This window comes from Gallinula chloropus (genome assembly GCF_964237585.1).
Source record: "Gallinula chloropus genome assembly, chromosome: 1".
In the NCBI taxonomy this organism is placed as follows: domain Eukaryota; kingdom Metazoa; phylum Chordata; class Aves; order Gruiformes; family Rallidae; genus Gallinula; species Gallinula chloropus.
In genome coordinates this window covers 114,636,469-114,655,551 of record NC_140085.1, presented here as the reverse complement: position 1 = coordinate 114,655,551, position 19,083 = coordinate 114,636,469, and the positions used below count along the sequence as shown (strand labels likewise).

At 44.8% G+C, this 19,083-nt stretch overlaps 1 protein-coding gene across 3 annotated transcripts in view; it reads right to left on the bottom strand.

The window, feature by feature from the left end:
* Positions 1–284: 284 nt before the first annotated feature.
* The window catches only part of ITSN1 (intersectin 1), a gene marked incomplete at both ends in the record, with an annotated part of 104,641 nt that continues 85,842 nt past the window's right edge, over positions 285–19,083 (bottom strand). For 2 of the 3 annotated variants that reach the window (XM_084276289.1, XM_084276288.1), the window contains 11 exons: positions 285–433; positions 1,328–1,501; positions 1,909–1,992; positions 2,092–2,174; positions 5,168–5,289; positions 5,794–6,006; positions 7,259–7,426; positions 8,269–8,367; positions 8,855–9,038; positions 10,406–10,512; positions 11,402–11,523. In XM_084276289.1, the coding sequence (XP_084132415.1) occupies positions 285–433; positions 1,328–1,501; positions 1,909–1,992; positions 2,092–2,174; positions 5,168–5,289; positions 5,794–6,006; positions 7,259–7,426; positions 8,269–8,367; positions 8,855–9,038; positions 10,406–10,512; positions 11,402–11,523 (1,505 nt within the window). Of the gene's footprint in view, positions 434–1,327; positions 1,502–1,908; positions 1,993–2,091; positions 2,175–5,167; positions 5,290–5,793; positions 6,067–7,258; positions 7,427–8,268; positions 8,368–8,854; positions 9,039–10,405; positions 10,513–11,401; positions 11,524–19,083 lie in introns of all 3 variants that reach the window. The other variant, XM_084276287.1, reaches the window with a different exon arrangement.

The following is a 19,083-nucleotide window of genomic DNA, read 5'->3' as shown; positions in this document are numbered from 1 at the left end:
TTTCAGACTGGAGCACGATGAACAACCAGGTTATTTCATAAACCCAGGAAACTAACCTCAAGTTCCACACAGAGAAATCGAGGGACATCTCCTCACTAAATTGGGCTTCGTTTTTCCGTGAGAATTATCAAGGCACAAAGATGCTCCTGTTTGCTTTGATAACCCTCTTACGTGTGAAGGGCAAGCAGTAGTTTCATACCACACCGACAAGGATTTTGTGACGGCTTCTGCAGACACCTATTGCAGTGAACTCAGACTGAAAGAAAACATTGGTCCCTTTCCTTCTAAGGCTCATCAAACAATTGCAGGTCTAGTCGGACGACTATCTCTCCTGTTGGGACTTCATGCAGGAGGAGACACTTCGTAACTGGTCCCTTTGAACCCTGATCCTTCTTAATGTCTGCCACACGGATCTCTGTTCTGCCCAAAAAGTCTGAAATGCAAAAAGACAGCATGCTCAGAAATGACACAACTGGTTCACTCTGCAATAAAATGTAATAATAAAATGTTCCACCTACACACAACAACAGGAGGAAACAAGTCTTCAGCCCAACTCCATTTCTGCAGCCAAAGGCTGCCTATCTAAGAGGATATTACCTGGACCACATTAGGTTGCAGCAGCATTCTAAATAAACGGTGCCATAAGCAGAAAGACCCACTATGTGCTGCCTCACAGCTGCCTTGCCTCAGCAGCTTATTTATTTGATGCTATATTAGAAAGAAGGCAGAAGGTCACTGCATGGTTCAAACTGAGTGTGATGGACCCAAGGAGGGCATCACATTAGTGACGAGGTCAATGGGCCGTCTGGCAGTGGCTGCATGAATGACAGACCTATTCACATACTTCCTGAGAGCCTTTGACTCCAAAATACACTCCTCAGTGCTCTGTATGTGTATCCCAGGTTATTAAATAAGAACGGGATATGAATCTTGGGTTTGTTTTTGCCACAGTAATTGCATGTTACAGGAATGTGAAGACACTTCTCTCCTCCTGCATTAACCTATCTGTTTGCAAAGAGCATCCAGAGTTTTCCTAAGGCTTAGCGGACTTGCAAGCCATGCTTTAGTTGTCATCAAGTTGCCCAAGAAAGGAAACCAGAGAGCTTGATGCTTTTTTTCCTCATACTACCATAACTCCACTGGGGAACAAGAGTGAATAGGCTCCCAGTACACAAAAGGGTTCAATTCTGGGGTTGGACTGGACAATTGCTAAAGGTTCCTTCCAACCCAAACCATTCTCCAGTTCTGTGATCCACCTCAGCAGGCATGCACCTCCTCAAAACAGATTTGAAAATACCCTTGGGATTGAGACAGCCCCTCTACGTACCATCTGGGGAGAACTGGTCCCTCTCAAACACCGTAATGCAGAGCACGTCCTGCTCGAGGTCTTTGATAAAGAACTGGCAGTTGGAGTTCCACTTTGGGTTGAGGGTGTCCTGTATCGTCTTGGTAATGTGGCACTGAGAGCCCATCGTCACCTCACAGTATGGGTTACTCTTTCCTGGGGAGATGGGAACAAACATAAAAGAGTAATTGTGGTTTTAAGTGTGTATTCTTCTTCCTAAATATCCCTCTACTCCTACAGCCCACACACTGGAGAAAGACTGGGGCCTTGCTGCCGTTACAATGAACGGGGACACAGTTCAGCAGGGCACTGAGCACCTTCCACTCTTCATTTCAGGACTTTGTGGCTTAGGATCTCTTAGGATACGGCTTACGTGGTAGAAACTAAGTTTGTCTGAAGCAAATGCTTAATGCAGGACAACTGCCTGACTGCACAGAATGGCTTCCATAGAAGTTCATTAAAATGGCTTCATTAAATGAAAACAGGATTTGACAGAACCTCCTTCAAAGTCAGTCTGATAACTAGACAGAAATGTCACCTTCTCAGAGCACCAGGGCACTTACCGTGCGACCTGCAAGGTTTTAGTTCAATGCCTTCAACAATGTTCACCATCAACCTCCCAATGCCCGTTGCTCTTTGTGAGCGAACTGTGGCGGAACAGAAGAGGAGAGAGAAAAGTCATTAATGCATTTTCCCCTCCACAGACTCTTCCACAAAAGATGAGACCCCTGCGCCCCACGGTGTACCTAAGTAGGCCTTTTCCCTCTTCTTCTTTTCGGTCTCTATGTAGAGTTCTGAAGCAGCTTTGATTTTCTGAACCCAGGCAGTCCTTCAGAAGGAAAAGAAAAAAAAGTTGGAGGCAAAAGCAAATCTGTCCCTCCTTCCCAGCCAAGGCTCTGGCCCCATCACAGCCTCTGCTACACTGAAGCTGTGTGCCTGGAAGAAATCTTACTGGAAATAACACCACCCTGAGAAATGTAACCAGCAGACCCCACCATACGAAGGAAGTTCAAGAAAATCCCAAGCAGGAGGGACTTGGTGAGAAACCCAAAGGTACAGGTAACAGGTTTGCTTTCACCAAGCCTTTTGCTTCATCATAAAAAACTAACTTCTGGTAGCTAGCAGATGCAAGACAGCTATGTTTTGGAGAAGGCCAGATTTCTTGATCCTAGAGGTTTAATACTAAAATCCTTCTGAGTCACAGGACACAGAAAGGATACTGCAGGGAGTCCATAGGGGACGAATGACCATGGTTCCTTATGTGCCCTTCTGGGAAACCATTTCATACTCAAGAGACTGAGTGGAAGGGTTGAGAGAAAAATCATAGAAGAAAGGGTCCCAGGGGACTTCAAGGGTTTAGAAGAATCGCTGTGAGATACAAGGGAGTCTGAGACCTGAGCCAAGGCAAAATGAGAATCTAGAAGTTGTGGATCCATTTCTGATCCCAAAATGAAGAGCTGCTACTGCACAGGGCATTGTGTAGCTACTCACACTGGCCTGGATTTGGGTCTAAACACTTGCCTGTATTCTCCACAGAGGGATGTTTAAGAAAATAAACCACTTAAGGACAATTCTGTCTCCCAGCTCAGCTCTAAATGTCAAATGTCAGCTTCAGAAGCATGCCAAGCCTTTGATCATAAAGGCCTTTCAAGATTAAAGGGGCAAATTAATCACTTGCTGAGGCTAATGTTTTATTTCTGTTGCTCTTAGCTAAGACCAAATGAATGTCAAAAACCTGGAGGTACAGAATCATAGAACCATTTCAGTTGGAAAAGACCTTTAATATCATCGAGTCCAACTGGGACCTCACCTAAAATGCTCCATTTATTTAACAAGGAATTGTGGCATTAAAAAAAAAAAGTCAAAGGCTGTATCCCATGTAAGTAAAGGCACTGGACCAGAGCACCAAAATTCAGAGAGCAGTTCCCATGAGTTGTCTCTGTACCAAATAGAGAGAGGCACGCACCTCCGGGGGGGGGGGGAGGGATGGGGGAGTGGGGCAGGATGGAAAGATCTGGCTCCTTCCACCTATGGTTCAGCATAGGGTGCCTAAGGAGCTTGTTGAAGTTCCTGGAGCTAGGTAGGGTGAACGTGGTGTGGAGTTTAGGTGTTTCTGACCACTGCTGTGAGTGCTCTGACACAGAACAGATGATCATTGCTACAGTCTGATTTGTCCAACAGGTCCCAAGTTGAAAAGACCGTGTTGTTTTTCATCACCAAGGGTCTAACCATGACGCTCGCTCATTCTGTAGCACAGAGGGGCAGACAGCATCCCAAAGAACAAATGGGATCCAAGAAAAGTATGATCTTTTGCAAGAAAATAATGAATAATGCTGTCAGGCAGGGAGCAAAGATGTTTTATATGTTTTTCAGCATCAGAACATTTAGGGGCCATACATCTGCAAGCTGGCATAACACAGTGTCTATACTGTGGGGTTTGCTGCACTCTCAGCCCTTCAGCGGTATCTTGTCTCCATAACCTTGACAGAGGGAAAAATCACCAGCTGAGGTTTGGAGGTTGCTGTTCTTTGGACTGTTTCAGTGTGAACTGAACCTAATTAAAATGAACCGGGTTTAGCTTGTTAGGTTTTTGCTTCACATCCTGGTTCTGACCTGTTCCTCAATCTCATTCAACACACAGCCACACAACTGCTTGCACTGGCACAAACAGATGTTAGCAGAAGAAGATAGCATTGCACCTTTTGACCTCTAGATGCTACGATAAAATGTTGTGAAATACAGCCTATATATATATATATATATATATATATATATCTTTATCTTTATCAGCCATTTCACTGTTGGTCTTTGCAGAACTCGGAAAACATCATTGTTTCTCCCCCAGTGGGACCTGGACAGGCTGGATCAATGGGTAGAGGCCAACTTTATGGGGTTCAACAAGGCCAAGTGCCACGTTCTACACTCTGGTCACAATAACCCCAGGCAACGCTACAGGCTTGGGGCAGAGTGGACGGAGAGCTCCCTGGAGGAGAAGGACCTGGGGGTGTTAGTTGACAGCCAGCTGAACATGAACTGGCAGTGTGCCCAGGTGGCCAAGAAGGCCAATGGCATCCTGGCCTGTATCAGGAATAGTGTGACCAGCAGGACTAGGGAAGTGATAGTTCAGTTATACTCAGCTCTGGTGAGGCCGCACCTTGAGTACTGTGTTCAGTTTTGGGCCCCTCACTATAAGGACATTGAGATGCTGGAGCGTGTCCAGAGGAGGGCAATGCAGCTGGTGAAGGGTCCTATGAGGAACAACTGAAGATGGTGGAGCTTTTTAGTCTTGAGAAAAGAAGGCTGAGGGGACACCTTATTGCTCTCTACAACTACCAAGAAGGTAGCTGCAGAGACATCAGGGTTGGTCTCTTCTCTCGGGTGACAAGCGATAGGATGAGAGGGAATGGCTTGAAATTGCACCAGGGGAGATTTAGGTTAGATAACAGGAAGAATTTCTTCACTGAAAGGGTTGTCAAACATTGGAATAGGCTGCCCAGGGAGGTGGTGGGGTCACCATCCTTGAAGGTATTTAAAAGGTATATAAATGAAGTCCTTAAGGACACGATCTATGCCGCAACGGAGAAGATCTAGAGGTGGACTAGTCGGGGTTAGGCTTTGGTTGGACTTGATGATCTAAAGGGTCTCTTCCAACCCAGGCGATTCTGTGATTCTTTCTCACAGCAGCATGACTTATCACCGTGTTCTTGAGCAGAAAGAACTTTCCATTTAAACTGCCTGGAGACTGCTGTGTACGTGTACATCAAATACATCTGCACCAGCCACCTCCAATTCGGTACCAGCACGGCCTACGCAGGCACTTACCTTTCATTAATGCTTTCAGCCCGCAGTGTATAGACTCTGTCAATGTGGGAGATATGGAAGATGGGCTCATCTCCAGAAGGGTCTGTGGGTAATTTTACTAGTACCTCGTTTAGAAAAATGGGCTGTAAAACATTAGGCAAAGCTAGAGTTCCACTGCAGAGTATGCAAATGGATGCATTCAACAAAGAGCAATTTACAGCAGACAGATTGTGTGCCTCCAGTATCTTTCCCCTTCTGCCCACCCCCCATCTTTCTTCAGGTACATCCTTTTTGGAATTTTCTTGTTATCAGAGGCAGGTGCCTCGGAGACTGGGAACCCTTCTCCTGAAGTAAGACAGCAGCCTCATGAAGCACAGCAATCCCTCCTTCCCCATGAAGAGCAGCAAACGCTACTCTCCCCATCACTCCCTGATGCACCTGACCTCTGTTGGAGACGTCACTTTAGCGAAATATCAAAACCGCCTTCTCTTGTCTTGCTCAACGAACCAACCAACTTGCACAACCATCAGTCCCTGGCAGCCCCAGCCTTCAAACCTCTTCCCACACACCCAGCATGGCAGCCACTGCCCGCTACGCGCGCTGTTAGCGTAGAACCGCCTTGGTTGCCACTGAAGAGCGGTACTTACAGTTTTGTACATTTTGTATTGCAGGTTAGACTTGGGGCTGAAGACCTTGTCTGTGCCGGAGGAGCCGAGAGGTTTTATGATCTGAGTCAGGAGGAGGAAATCGTTGAACAGAAAGCCATACAGTTCCTTGTTACTCTTGGCTTTATAGAGTTTCCCGCTGTGCAGAAACTTGCGCGGTCCCAAGCAGTTTGTAACAGAATTAAATACGAGTTGCTGCGAAAAGTAGAAGAAGAAGAACAACGCACTGTATAAAGTAAAACAATCGAGGTTCCCCTGAAAGAGATCAGATACAGTTTAGAGTCCTGACATTGACTGGACTTCGTGTCACAGGGATGACGAGCAATGTCTCCGCCTTGCACATGACAAGCGGTGCGAGTCACAGAAATGCTACACGGAGAGTAAGGCAGCCCATCAGTTGGAGAGAAGCCAGAAGCAGTCATGCCTCCTTTCGAGGTGCTCTGCCACACACATGCATCTCCGTGAGCGGAACCGAGCCGGTGATGCCTTGTCCTGGATTAGCAGGAGCTATGTAAACAGTGAGCTTGCTTAGCAAGGCCAGGATTTGTGAACTGTGCTGGAAATATGCCCATTACAACGCACCAAAGGAATCCCAGATAGCCTATCTTGGCGTCACCACTACACCTGGAGTCAGAGGACAGCTGACAGCTGATGACCAGTGGCTGGAGCTGGCAGAATTTAAGACTCATGCAGAGGTTCTTACTATATGAGCAGAGGCTTGCCCTTTCCTAAAGTGTCACTTTCAGTTTATTTTCACTAGGTGATGGCATGGTTCTTACCATCCCAGCTGGCTGAGCAGCTATAGCTGGAGTGAAAATGAAGTTGTGATCTGTCTGCCTCTATTATCTTCACCAATAACAAGGAGGCCATCAAAACATCCTCCATCCTTTTGCAGGACATACCAACACAGTATTTTCGTTATAGTTGCAGTAGAGAAACTGCACTAAGCGTGCTACCTTAAAAATACTATGCAATGGGAGGCTCTGATTCTCTCAGCACAGCCTTAGGAGAGACTTGAGTTTTCAAAATGCATTCAAAGTTCTATCACAAAAAAATCTTTTCTGTGATGAATTTTAAAGCACTCCAGGATGGTTGGGAATAGTGTCGAGAGGAGATGCAGCAGTACCATGACCACTGCATTGTAAAGAGCTACGAAACTAGAGAATTGTGTTGGAAGTTGCAGCATGGAACCTGGCATTCGCCCAGAGGCAGGCAACAAAGAGCAGCATTTATCATACAGAAGGCAATAACACGAGCAGCAAAAAGGATCACGTGCAGGAGTGAAAGGGAGCCAGAGAGAGATGGAAACAAAGGACTGAAGATTACATGACTTGATTAATTACACTGTTCGTCCCCTGATGCGGTGCCATGAGTGAGCCAGGGTTTCTTCCCGCCCGGCGGCGAAGCGCGCCCACGTTCGCGTTACTCTAGAGAGCACTTTGTTTACCTCCGACAGGCCTTCACACTGAACGTGGGCCTGGATCCACTCCAGCCTGTCCGAGTTTTCCTTCTCCCGCACTCCCTCGTTTACTTGGGAACACAATTCTTCTGCCTTCTCGAGAGCGTGCTTCAAGTGACTGTGGTCTGGGTGGTTTTCAGGAGTGTTTTCTATTATCTGCAGATAAATAAAAGGCATTAGCCTTCTCTGTTATCTGTAGTTCAACTGCAGTTATATTGCCAGCCCTACATTTCTGGTTTATGTCTTTTGTTTTCATCGGAGCCAGCCAGTACGGTCCCAATTTCTTTTCCTCCTTGACAGAGATGAAAAACAGGAGACAAACTCACAGCCTGGCTGTGAGCAGCTGAAATGAATGCCTGACCACAGATCCCTCGTGTCAGCACCCTGCTCGCTCTTCTGACAGAAGTATGCAGCTTCCAGCCACACACAGAAATAAAGCCATGACCTATTAAGGTATCTTTTAAATACCAACATCCAATTTGTGATTCTTTCCTGAGAAGATCTCGGGCCAAATTCAGTAGCATTATTCAGGATGGGAAGGGTTAGGCAACAAATGAAAGTTAGGGAAGGTTTGCAAGTTACCCAGCAACGTAAGCTGCACAGTAAGGTAACTTGCAATGACCTGGCATTCAGGCTTGCATGCTGAATGTCATTTACCAGACTGGGGAGGGAATAACACTGCGGAAGCAGGCGAAGATGAGCACAAGATTGACTCATTCCTCCTGTTGCCTGAATTTTAAAGTTTTCACCCAGCATTTACTGTCTCTTCTGGTTCTTTGTGTGCAAGTTTCACCTCTGTTTCTAATGGAAACACCGAGTCATTTTGCTGGTGGCAAATAAGTTACCACATTGGCTCTACTGTGGTTGAACATACAAGGATGCTCCGTGTTCCCTAGCACATCAGATATCTAACAGTGACAAAGCCTGACACGAACTGCCCTGTAATTAAGCTATAAGCAAAGCAGCATCAAAAACATCATCTTTGCAAAAGAACGTACATTTTTAATTATTAGTGGGTATCTTGTTACCCGTTGCATAGGCTTTAGTAGAAAACTTGATAGCGGCATTCCTTTACAGCGAGGATCCATTGCTAACCTCTGAAACATTAGAGAGGTAAAATGGTGTTAGTCACTTTGTTTAAAACCCTGCAAAATGAGCTCCTCCAAGAAAGAAAAAAGGTAAGGCAACAAATGAACATGGCACCTCAGCTAAATCTGACCTTAGATCACAAACAGTGTCAGGGAAGGAGAATTTCTTGTATTTTTTTAAAACATCTTCTTCAACCTGCCTTGCCTGTACAATAGAAGGGCCTCTTCTTACTGTCCCAGTACTCCCTGTTTCTTAATGTCCCAGCATTTCACAGTAAAACCATTATGAAACAAAATTGGTTTATGGCTCTACAGTTGTTTGAAGAAGCGTACTCCTGCAATGAAAGCACGTAGTCCTTCAACGAGTGCTTAAGTTTGAAGGTTCTTCATTCTAGGCCAATGCAGAGCACTGTTTGAGACTATGTTCTGCAAATCAGTGAAAGGATGAGCTGAATTTACGGTCTATGGAATTCACAGTGATTCCTTCCTTTCTTACCTTAACAAACTCCTTGAACTCGGGGACTTCATCTGTTTTCTGCTGGATGAGCGCTGCCCCATTGAGCTGGCAGCTACAGAACCGAATGTAAGGCTGCATGTGTGGCAGCTGAGCTGTCAGTATATCACCAATCATTTTGACTGGCATCTTCTCCCCAGACATCTTCTTACGCACACGCAAAGCCCTGAACATGAAAAGGTCACATGTGTTTAGAGCACTAAGAATGATTCCTCATTTAGGAAGTAAATGGTTTGGTACTTACTCATTGCTCAAATAAAGAGACTCCTGAATAGTAAATAGATCAGCTGCTAGACTTACTGCATATTTTAAGAATATAATAATCAAGTTTGCACCCTCAGCCAACATTTTTCTCTCTTGCGGTCACTGCTACGTGACATTAACTTAATGCACTGCCAGATCAGACACAATATAAAAAGGAAGGTGATTTCCTTTTTTGCTAGTTTAGAAACAGAGCAACGCCCTTGAGTGAGGGATAAAAACTTTACCTCAAAGCCACTCCTAGTTTTTAGCCTGGTTTCCTAAGGAAAGGAGGCTTATTGTCACTGAGCTGCCTGCATTTTCCCTGTCACTGTAATAACTTTCCATCTTGTGAGCCAGAAATCCCTCACTGTTACAGACTTGATGAACTTAAGGATCTTTTACAGCCTAAATGATTATAAAATCCCCAAAAGTTCAAAGAAAATTAGCAGCTCAGTAGGGCAAAATGGAACTTTACTAATGCTCTTGCTTATGAAGATGTGGGTTTAACTCAATCCTTACTCAGTTTCTCTGGCAATGACCAGATGAGCAACCTGCGTGGAACGTGCCTCCAAACCAGCCACAGCATTTACCAAGCCTTGCTGAAGCAGTAGGGATGTGAGAGAAGGATGTGGGGAGGAAGACTGGATCCATCAGAGGCCAAAGAGAACAAAAGGAGAACTAAGGGTACTTGCACTTGCACTTGTGGAGCTTCATGGTTGCAGTAATTGGAGACTTTGGAAGGAAGGGCGCAGGTACACCAGACATAAATCCATAGGAAACCAGGCTTTGTATGCACTGCTTCTCACAAAGCAGGTCATTTTCAGGTGCTATAAGCCTACAATAGCTAAAGGAATACATCAGCTAACTCAGAATAAAGGAGGCAGAGGCTGCTGTGCCTTGTTTTGCGCTCACGGATGACAGGGCTGGAACTGGGTATGGGCTGTGACATAGAAAGTAAAAGTCTATGGCAGGACAGTGGGTAGCCTTGGCAGGCACTACGCTTCAGAAGAGGTTGATCTTGCCTTCTGGAGTGCATGTACACCAAGAGCAAAGTGAAAATACTTACTCAACAAAGAAATGCTGGATTTTTCTCAACAACAACAAGTCATAGCAAACATTGTTAATATTTTGCTTTTTCCAAGAAGGAAAAATGCACGGCCCTTTCTGTTACTGCCTGTCTACGTGGCAAGTATTTTCATGCAGCTGAAAGGTGAAGGTGGGGCGAGAATCTCATGATTTTTTTTATTAAGCACGAGGGGAAAAAAAAAAAGCCAAACAAAACCAACTCACTTCAGTAGCTTTATATTGCACATAATCAGCTCCTTCCAATTAACAAAAATCATAGCAACTTCTTTTTCTGTTAGCAGCTCAGATTCCATTAGTGGTTTCTGGAAGATCTACAGATTCAGAAAATTAAGCAATTTAGAAAGTGCATGTTAAGTATAATCAAAGTGAGTAAGACTGATGTTGCTCACTTCCTTAGTCCGGAGGTGAGAAAACTTTACATCAGAGTAGCAGCTGACACACAGTGAACAGACGTCAAACACGCGCCGTGCCCTTGCGATCCATAATGCTCCCCACAATGTGTGTGTGTGTGAGCGGCATATGGCTTTAAAAGAGAATACTCTAAGTTTGTGTTGGTGTTAATTATCACCTGGATAATCTGTTTGAAACTTGGGAATTTTAGTCAGAGGTCTCCTGCAGAACATCCCAGGATTATTTTGGGAATGCAACTCAAAATACATTTCACTTTGGACTCTTCTACAGAAGGTCTGATTTATCTCACTGCCCCTCTGGTTTGCAAATCTTGACCTCCTTTTCAAAAAAGTGCTTTCCCTCTCTGTCAGGAGTATTGCCTGTGTCAGCTGCCCAAACAAATTCCCTTTTTTTGACATGCAAGAGGTGCACCATATAACATTTAAACAAAATCACAGCGGGTGATAACTGCGTGCCGCTGTGCTTGTGGAAGCTGGCACATAGAGCCTGAGAAATACACATTCAAAATCAGGAGCAATAAGGGTTTAGTAGAGTGATATTTCGACTATCGGTGTTTTGGAGATGGTGACACAAGGGCTTAGCGTTAGTTGCACCCACACCCACGCACACATGCATATATATCTAAAGATATCTATAAATATTGATATATATGTGAAGATTTAACACAGATCATCCCTAGGGAGTCAGCCATGGCAGCGATATAAAGCAAGCTGGAACAGTGAAATTGTGGGTTTAATTTAAAAAGATGAGTGACTAGAACCTGTTCTGAAAGCTGCTGTGCCACCTTACCTCTGTGACCAACTGCAGATCATTTACATAGTTCTCCTCCGTGACAATGAGCTCGTGGATGTATCCCTGCCTTTTTCTTTCAGTAGGTGTCAACATATCCAGAAGATGCAAGTCTGCACACCCTGGAAGACACAAAAGGGTCCCAGATTTTACTGACAGTTGTGTGTGAAGTGATTCAGATCCACAGTAGTGCAAGTAACACTTAACGAGCAGTAACGACTGCCTGTTCACGTTATCGATATATTCACGTTATTGATATTAATGGCACGATGATAAAAATGCTTCATCTCTTCATGACTCAAAGCACTCCAGCTCTCCTCACTGCTACCTGCCCACTGCCAACCTCTCTCCCAGGTTCACTGTCCCCTGTAGTTACGTCATTCAACTGGAGACACACCGTAAAACAATTCCCCAAACGCATGGAGGGCTGTAAATTAAAAACAGGGCAAAGATTCCCTCTGCTATTACTGCCAAAGAAAACGTAAACACATCCTACAAGGGAACAGAATTGGGAAAGAGCACTGCAGTGGCCTCAACGCTCTGATTGACGGTTTGGAATTTCAGCCTATTTATGCTCTAAATTCAAGGTTAGCCTGTATCCTTCTTGTCAAAGTAGGCATCCTAATGAAGGAAGTCCTGCAGATCGTACTTACTTCTTCACACTTCAATTAAAAGTTGCTTCTACATTTTCGAAGGACTTGAGCCAGAACACATGCAGGTCAGTGAAGACCACTCCCCAGATTTCGCTACTTTATAGGACAAGGGGTTTAATATTGTACTGCTTTGTCTTTCAAAGCATGCAAAAAGGTTTGTAACTAAGAACTCATCTTCCATCGGTCTTGTTGCAGTTTTGTGAGGCTGTGCTGCTGAGACGGTTTCTTTAAGCAGCAGTTAGAGTTTTCTGCCAGCCTCAACTATAAACAACGAGCATTTCAAGGCCAAAGTCGCAGCCCCAGAGACAGTCAAAGCGCCTCTGAGAATCACATACCGAAGAAAACAACCTGGCAGCAGCTGCATTTTGCCACCAGAGAAGGGAGCGAGAAGATGTACCGAGCTGTGGAGACACCAAGGCTGGAACAGGGTGGGGGAGGAGGCGGCCCAGGTGCTGGAGAGAAAGATGCCCCTGCAGCCCCTGGAGAAACCCATGGAAAAGGCCTAGACCCCACCTGCAGCCCGTGTAGGGGCTCCACGCTGGATGGAGCAGGTGGAAACATAGAGGAGATGCTGTGACCCTACGTTGGGACAACCCCCTGCCAGCACTTGCAGCCATGAGGAGAATCAGAGACACAGAGATGAGTGAGAGAGAGATTTGCACCGGAACAGGTTTGCTGGGGGGAGGCTTGGAATCCTGTGGAGGACTGGGACTGAGAGACACTGTGATAAAGAGATAAATCCCTGGGGAAAGGATTCACATTGGAGAAGTTCGTGGAGGACTGTCTCCTGTGGGTGAGACGCCACGGTGCATCAGAAGGAGGGTGTGGAATGAATGTTCTCCCCCCTGCCCGCGGCCAAGAAGGAAACCAACTTGCACGGGACTGACCAAAGCCCCCATCTCCCAGTCCCTGCACCCCTGTGCTGTGATTGGGGGGAAGAAGGGAGTGAAATCATGACTAGAGTGAAGTCTGCTATGAAGGGAGCAGGAGGGGGAGGTTAGAGGTGTTTTAAGATCTGAAAGAGGAAAACAGTTCATGAAGATGTAACTGAGAACCCCACTTTTCCCAGTCCCTGCCCCACTGTACTGCGAGCAGGGGGAAGAAGGGAGCAAAATCCTGACTAAAGTCTGCCAAGAAGGGAGTGGTGGGAGGAAAGTGTTTTAAGATCTGGTTGCGCTTGTTTTAAGATCTGGTTGTGCTCCCAACCCCAGCTTTTCACTGTTCTTTGTAGTGTAGTGTAATAAAATAGAGTAGTCTTTCTCTTCTTCACTTTGTGTTGAGTCTGTTTTGCCCATGTCATTGCTGACAGAATGATCTCTCCCTGTCCTTATTTTGTCTCCTGAGCCTCTTAATAAATATTTTCTTCCCTGTCCAACTAAGAAGGGGAGTAATAGACTGACTTTGGTGGGCATCTGGCCTCCAGCCAGGGCTAAACCACCACAGGTCTTCTACTCGAATTTTTGCAAACCATCTCCCTTGTATTCATCCTGTGTAGATACTAGAATTTCTGGATACATCCTAGGATCTCCAGTTCCATTTTCTAGTCTGAATTAGAACAGGACATTAAATTACGTTTTTTTTTTCTGTCAGCCAGTATTTCTCAGCTGACCTTCATCCTTCTGAGACTGGCAAGCAGAATGTTTTCTTCCAGTTTCATTTCTGAAACTATTTTTATCACTTTTCTGCATAAAATAAAAAGTAGTTCAAAAGGCAAAGGTAATTTTCTGCTTTGGCAGGGGGGTTGGACCCAATGATCTCTTGAGGTCCCTTTCAATCCCTACAGTTCTGTGATTCTGTGATTTCAAAAAGGTTGGAAACAGCTTGCTTTAAAAAATGCACTATTTACAACTATTTCCATATAGTCACAATTCTTCGGTTTCATTCATGTGTATCCCCGCCCTTCCCCCCAGTGAAATCTTGGCAAATTCAACATATTCCCCAATGAAACAAACTTTCCTCATGAAAAAATGTTCTGGCTGAAAAATGTGCGAGGGGCCTCCACATCACTGGGTTTCAAATTGTCAAGGGTTGGGTTTCTTCTTTTACGCTGTTCACCAGCATCAGCAGTGACACAACCTAGTAAACCACTACTGGTCCTTATTGCATCACACCCCAGACAACTCTTTCAGTTCTTTACATGTAAGATTAAGACTTAAGACAGTATTTACTGCATTTTTAGCTTCCAGAACATAACTCAGGAGCTGATTCTACACTACCACTACGCCACGAACAAGGTTCCCATATATCACCACTAAGTTTTTCATGGTAGCACCTTCAACTGCTGCTTCAACTAATCTCTGCACCTGAAAGGTGATGATTTGACTTAAAAATAACACCCCTCACCAGCCAACCCACAACCCGTCCTCCCTCCCCCCCTGTCAAACCATTCCCCTACCTCACTGCCCACAAGAAAAAGAGTAGATATCGACAGGCGAGGTAGTTTTGTCAATGATGAAGCAGCTGAGAACAGATCAGATCGGAAGGGTAAGCATATTGATGATGTTGAGATACTGTAAGCTGCAGTCCTTTAGAAGATGCATTTGAAACTTTGCTTGAAATAAAAACAAGGTTTTGAGAAGTACCAATTTTATGCCAAAGAAATCAGAGCTCTTGGCACATTTTTCTCTAGAGACTGTTCAAAGATGCTGATGACCTTGGTTTGAAGTGTGGTTTCCGACTCCCATCCTTTTCAAGGAAGCATTTAACATTTTGAATCATAATGTACTTTAAGTAGATATATTGCCAGTCGGCCAACTGGGATGTAAATGGGCTACTATGAACTTCAAACAGTCTACTTCTGAACAATAAATATTTTGAGAAATAGCCTGCTTCAGTCTGAGCAGAACACACAGGAGATGCTTTTCTGATAAGGGATTTTGTTCATGAGGGGCACAAGTACGAAGATTTTTCTTGTCTTTGTGTTAAAACCACCAAAGAACAACTAGTTTCCTTTCCAAGTGGACATGTCAGGCCACAGGGCTCTAGCGAGTTTTTTGTGGACACCAAGGTCCTGTGCAAACAACTTCTACAAACATCAAAATTCCATTTGCAGCTGAGATAACACCATTCGTGAGTTCAGTTCATCAAAAGAGGCTCCTGCTAGGGGACTAGAAAGCACCCTTGGTATCAGACATGTCCACTGACAGATGGGGAAGCTCTGCTGGGGGCAAACTATAATAATATAATGTATTATTCTCTGTACAGAGTTGGTTAATGCTTATAACTGGAAGCCCATGGACAGGCCCTCACACCTACAGACATTCAAGTACTTTAAAATTTGGCACTGGCATTTCTTCCGCGTTACCGAGTGCCCCGTTATTTTATGTTCTCTCTCCTGCTCTGCAAAAGCAGGGTTGGTGGCCCTGTCTGGAAGGTGATGAGTTTGAATCCTGAGGTTACAATCCCATGAGCTCAGAAAAGAACAGGGAAACTACAGCCACTAACTCTGTACGTCCGCAGCACAGCGACTGTGTGACTTGCTGCCCTGTTTAATTGCCTAAACGGCAGCACCCCAAGCAGGGGCATTCACAGGCACTCACCATGCTGGTTACTCTGCCTGGACCTATAGAACCAACACACAAACGCTGTGACTAGAAATCTGTGCACTGATCTCCTGTCACTACAGGACCTGTACGAATAAGGGGTTCAAGAAATGTGAAATAAAATTAAATTAAAATACCATTGTAAAAAGTAACTGTGTTCTTTTTCTTTGCAAAGGGGGCCCTTGAATATATGGGTGTTGCAAGCTAACCTCGAAGCTTTAAAGCAGTGGACAGAAGGTGCTGCCTCCCTCTTCTACATGGGCACAACTTCTAATTTCCTCTCATCAAGGCAGACTTCACAAACAATGTAGCCACCAGATTTCATTGTTACTCTCATGGTGGCCCAGTCCATGACAAGGATACGGTAGGCAGGAATCTCTTCTTTTACAGGGAACTGTAAGCAGTAAAAAATGATGTCACAGCTTTCCCCCAGAACTGTCAGCAGGGGGAACAGTGCACCCTGAAAGCATTCCTTCACTCAAAGGACAGCATCTCACCACTCAGTATTCTTATCACCTAGCTTCAGATACAATCGCCAATTTCCCCTAAATACCTTGATGGGATGGACCCACCACTGAGAGACCATATCAAGCTTTTACTGAGGCAGTGCCGAGTCTGGTGATCAAACAGATCTCTCTATCTCAAGCCTCTGTGGTGAAAAATCCCATTTCACAGCTATTTTCACCCATTTCAGCATGGGTGGGATTTCTCATCTGAATTAGTACGACCATTTATTGTTAGAGCAGAGTGTTTCGCTCTGGGACAGACAGAAGTCGGGTTTAGAAACAAGTCTGGAGAGTCCCACTTGCAAAATGATAAGCAATACTTTATTTTTATCAAGACCAGTCATGACTGATACGTGCTTATCCTCCTGTTCACACCAGCCAGGTACTATCCCACAGAGGGACTGCCACTGCCAACCTACACAGGCCAAGCAACAGACTCAACAACCTTCGGTAGCGATTTTGATTTTCCTTTTTTACCTTTAAATTCTAGAACATGCCCAAGTGTCACAGGTTTGTAGTCCTCAACAACATACACTTCTGATACACTACCACCATCTTCATTTTGCAATAGCAAAATCTTTCTCCAACATTTTGGGTTAATTCCTTCTTTTCTACAGGGGGAGGGGGAATAATAAATAAAAACTTTTACATTTCAACCAAAGGAAGAAGGGGAAGGAAACAGGTGAGACAGTTGGGAAGGAAACCTACTAAATCCATTCAGAAAAAAACGCAAACATGTCTACTGCTGCCTTTCCAGAATCTCCTTGAGGAGGATAAAATCCAATGTATGTTGATACGGATGCATCTAAAAACGTAAACTGGCAGACTTAACTGATTCCTGGACTGGCTTATGTCACACCAGGTAACTTTAAATCTCATAGAATCACAGAACATTCCAAGTTGGAAGGACCCATAAGGATCATCAAGTCCAACACCTGGCTCCACACAGGGCCAGGCAGGTCAGAGCACGGGACTGAGTGCATCGTCCAGACGCTTCTTGACCTCAGCCAAGCTGGGTGCTGTGACCCCTTCCCTGGGAAGCCCGTGCCAGTGCCCAACCACACGCTCAGTCAGAGCCTCTTCCTGATACCTCACCTCTGAACTGTGATCCAGGACCTATCTTGAGGCCTTGACCAGTACTGTACAGTTACAGCAAATCAGTCAAGAGCATCACCCACAGATCCAAGCTGAAGGAACTGCACAGTCCAGCTTTACAGCGTCTTCTGCAACAATGTAGATGCTGTGCTGGTATTTCACTTGGAGACAGAAATGTTGTAACTAAACGTAGTATTATTTTTTTCACATTCTTGGTGAGACCTCGTCTTTCCTGACTTCAGGTCTTTATTCCTCCCACCCACCCCAAAAAGAAAAGAAAAATAAAGAATTGAAGTGAAAGAATCCAACCAGAATCAAACCAGACTGATTTGAACACTCATCTGCATCCAGAATTTCTCTCACATATGAAACAACTCAGCAGAAAACGCTGCTGCCCTTGGCAGAGATGAGTGTGACAAAGTTAGGTAGGGCACGAAGAAACAAATAAGAAACTTGTGCTAGAAACTGGAGCCAAATCCTGTGATCTGAAGGAACACCACAGGGGATCCAAGACCTTTTAAAAGCTCTGCTTTGCTCACTCGCTGTAGGACAACTACCTCAGGTATCTTTCCACCTTTAGACGCCAACAGCTACCTATTCTGTGAAGCGTTTAACTAAAACTACTCCACAAAATGAGAATTGTTCTAAAACTCCGCCTTCCTATTCCACATTGCTCCTCAAGATTAATAAAGGCTACAGAAGAAGAGCTACAGGTTTGGTTCACATCAGTTTCTGACTCTGTGCGGACATTGCAATGTGAATTTCTGTGCTGAGGAGCAGCTCTACAGGGTTACTCCTTGTTGAATGAAACAGCTGCAAAACTTGCCGTAACAAGCTGTAGAGAGTTGCTGCCTGCATCAGGATGATGTTTACACATACCATGAACGTTACTAGGCTATGCTGGTTAAGATAACTCTCACCATTTCTCCCGGTGGGGACAGTAACACGCAACAAGTCCCTATTTATGGCAAAGTAAAGTACTCCTTCGCCAGCTATCACACAGCAACAAAAGCCCCTGAGGCCTACACGTGGGAAATGATGCCTTCCTGAAAATAACCTATGTTTTCAACTGCATCCAGGACAACCTCTGGAAAACATGTGGAATTAAAAGGTCACCTCTGTGCTCCCTGTTTAGCTAAGCATCAACTTGTTACCCAGGTGTCTGCGTGCCCGCACTTGGCGTGCAACTCCACTGATTAAATAGTATTTGTCCTGTCCTGTCCCAGCACTTCCTGAAGTTGTCTGGGACAAAAAAAGAGGACAGTTAAAAATAAGCCACACATTGTACATCCTACACGCAGAGAGCAATGTCACAAGAAGTTGAATAGCTGGAGTCAACGATCATGAAGAACTAAAAAGAGCCACTTTAAAACCCGCGAATGAAACCCGAAGATGCAGTTGTTTTGGTGCCTCATGGGACGCTTACGGTGATAAGCCATTTGCAAATGTGCTCTGTGAGCTCAGGGGGATCGACAGAGACACCATGGAAGTTCCAAAAGAACTGAGATTTAAAGAAAACTGATTTAGAAGATAAAGCAGAGCACTCTTGATGTGAAACTGCATCTTAGTCTGAGTTGTCTCAGACAGATTTAAAGTGTTGGAATGGATATTAACAAATCCCCTGAGAAAAAAAGAGTCTCAGAAATTCCTCCTCAGCAGCTGAACACAGAGAAAATTCTTCGAGGTAAACAGAAAAACTGGACCACTTGGAGGGGTCTCTAAATCCAGTGTCCTCCACACCCCTCAAGTGATGGCTCCCCTTCCGAGTTCCACGCCAAGGGAAATGAAAATGAAGGTAAAGGATGCATTCAGCTGACCAGGCCAGCAGCAAGACCACTCTTTTCTTAAAGTGACTTAAAATACAAATAAAATCTAAAATTATCTGA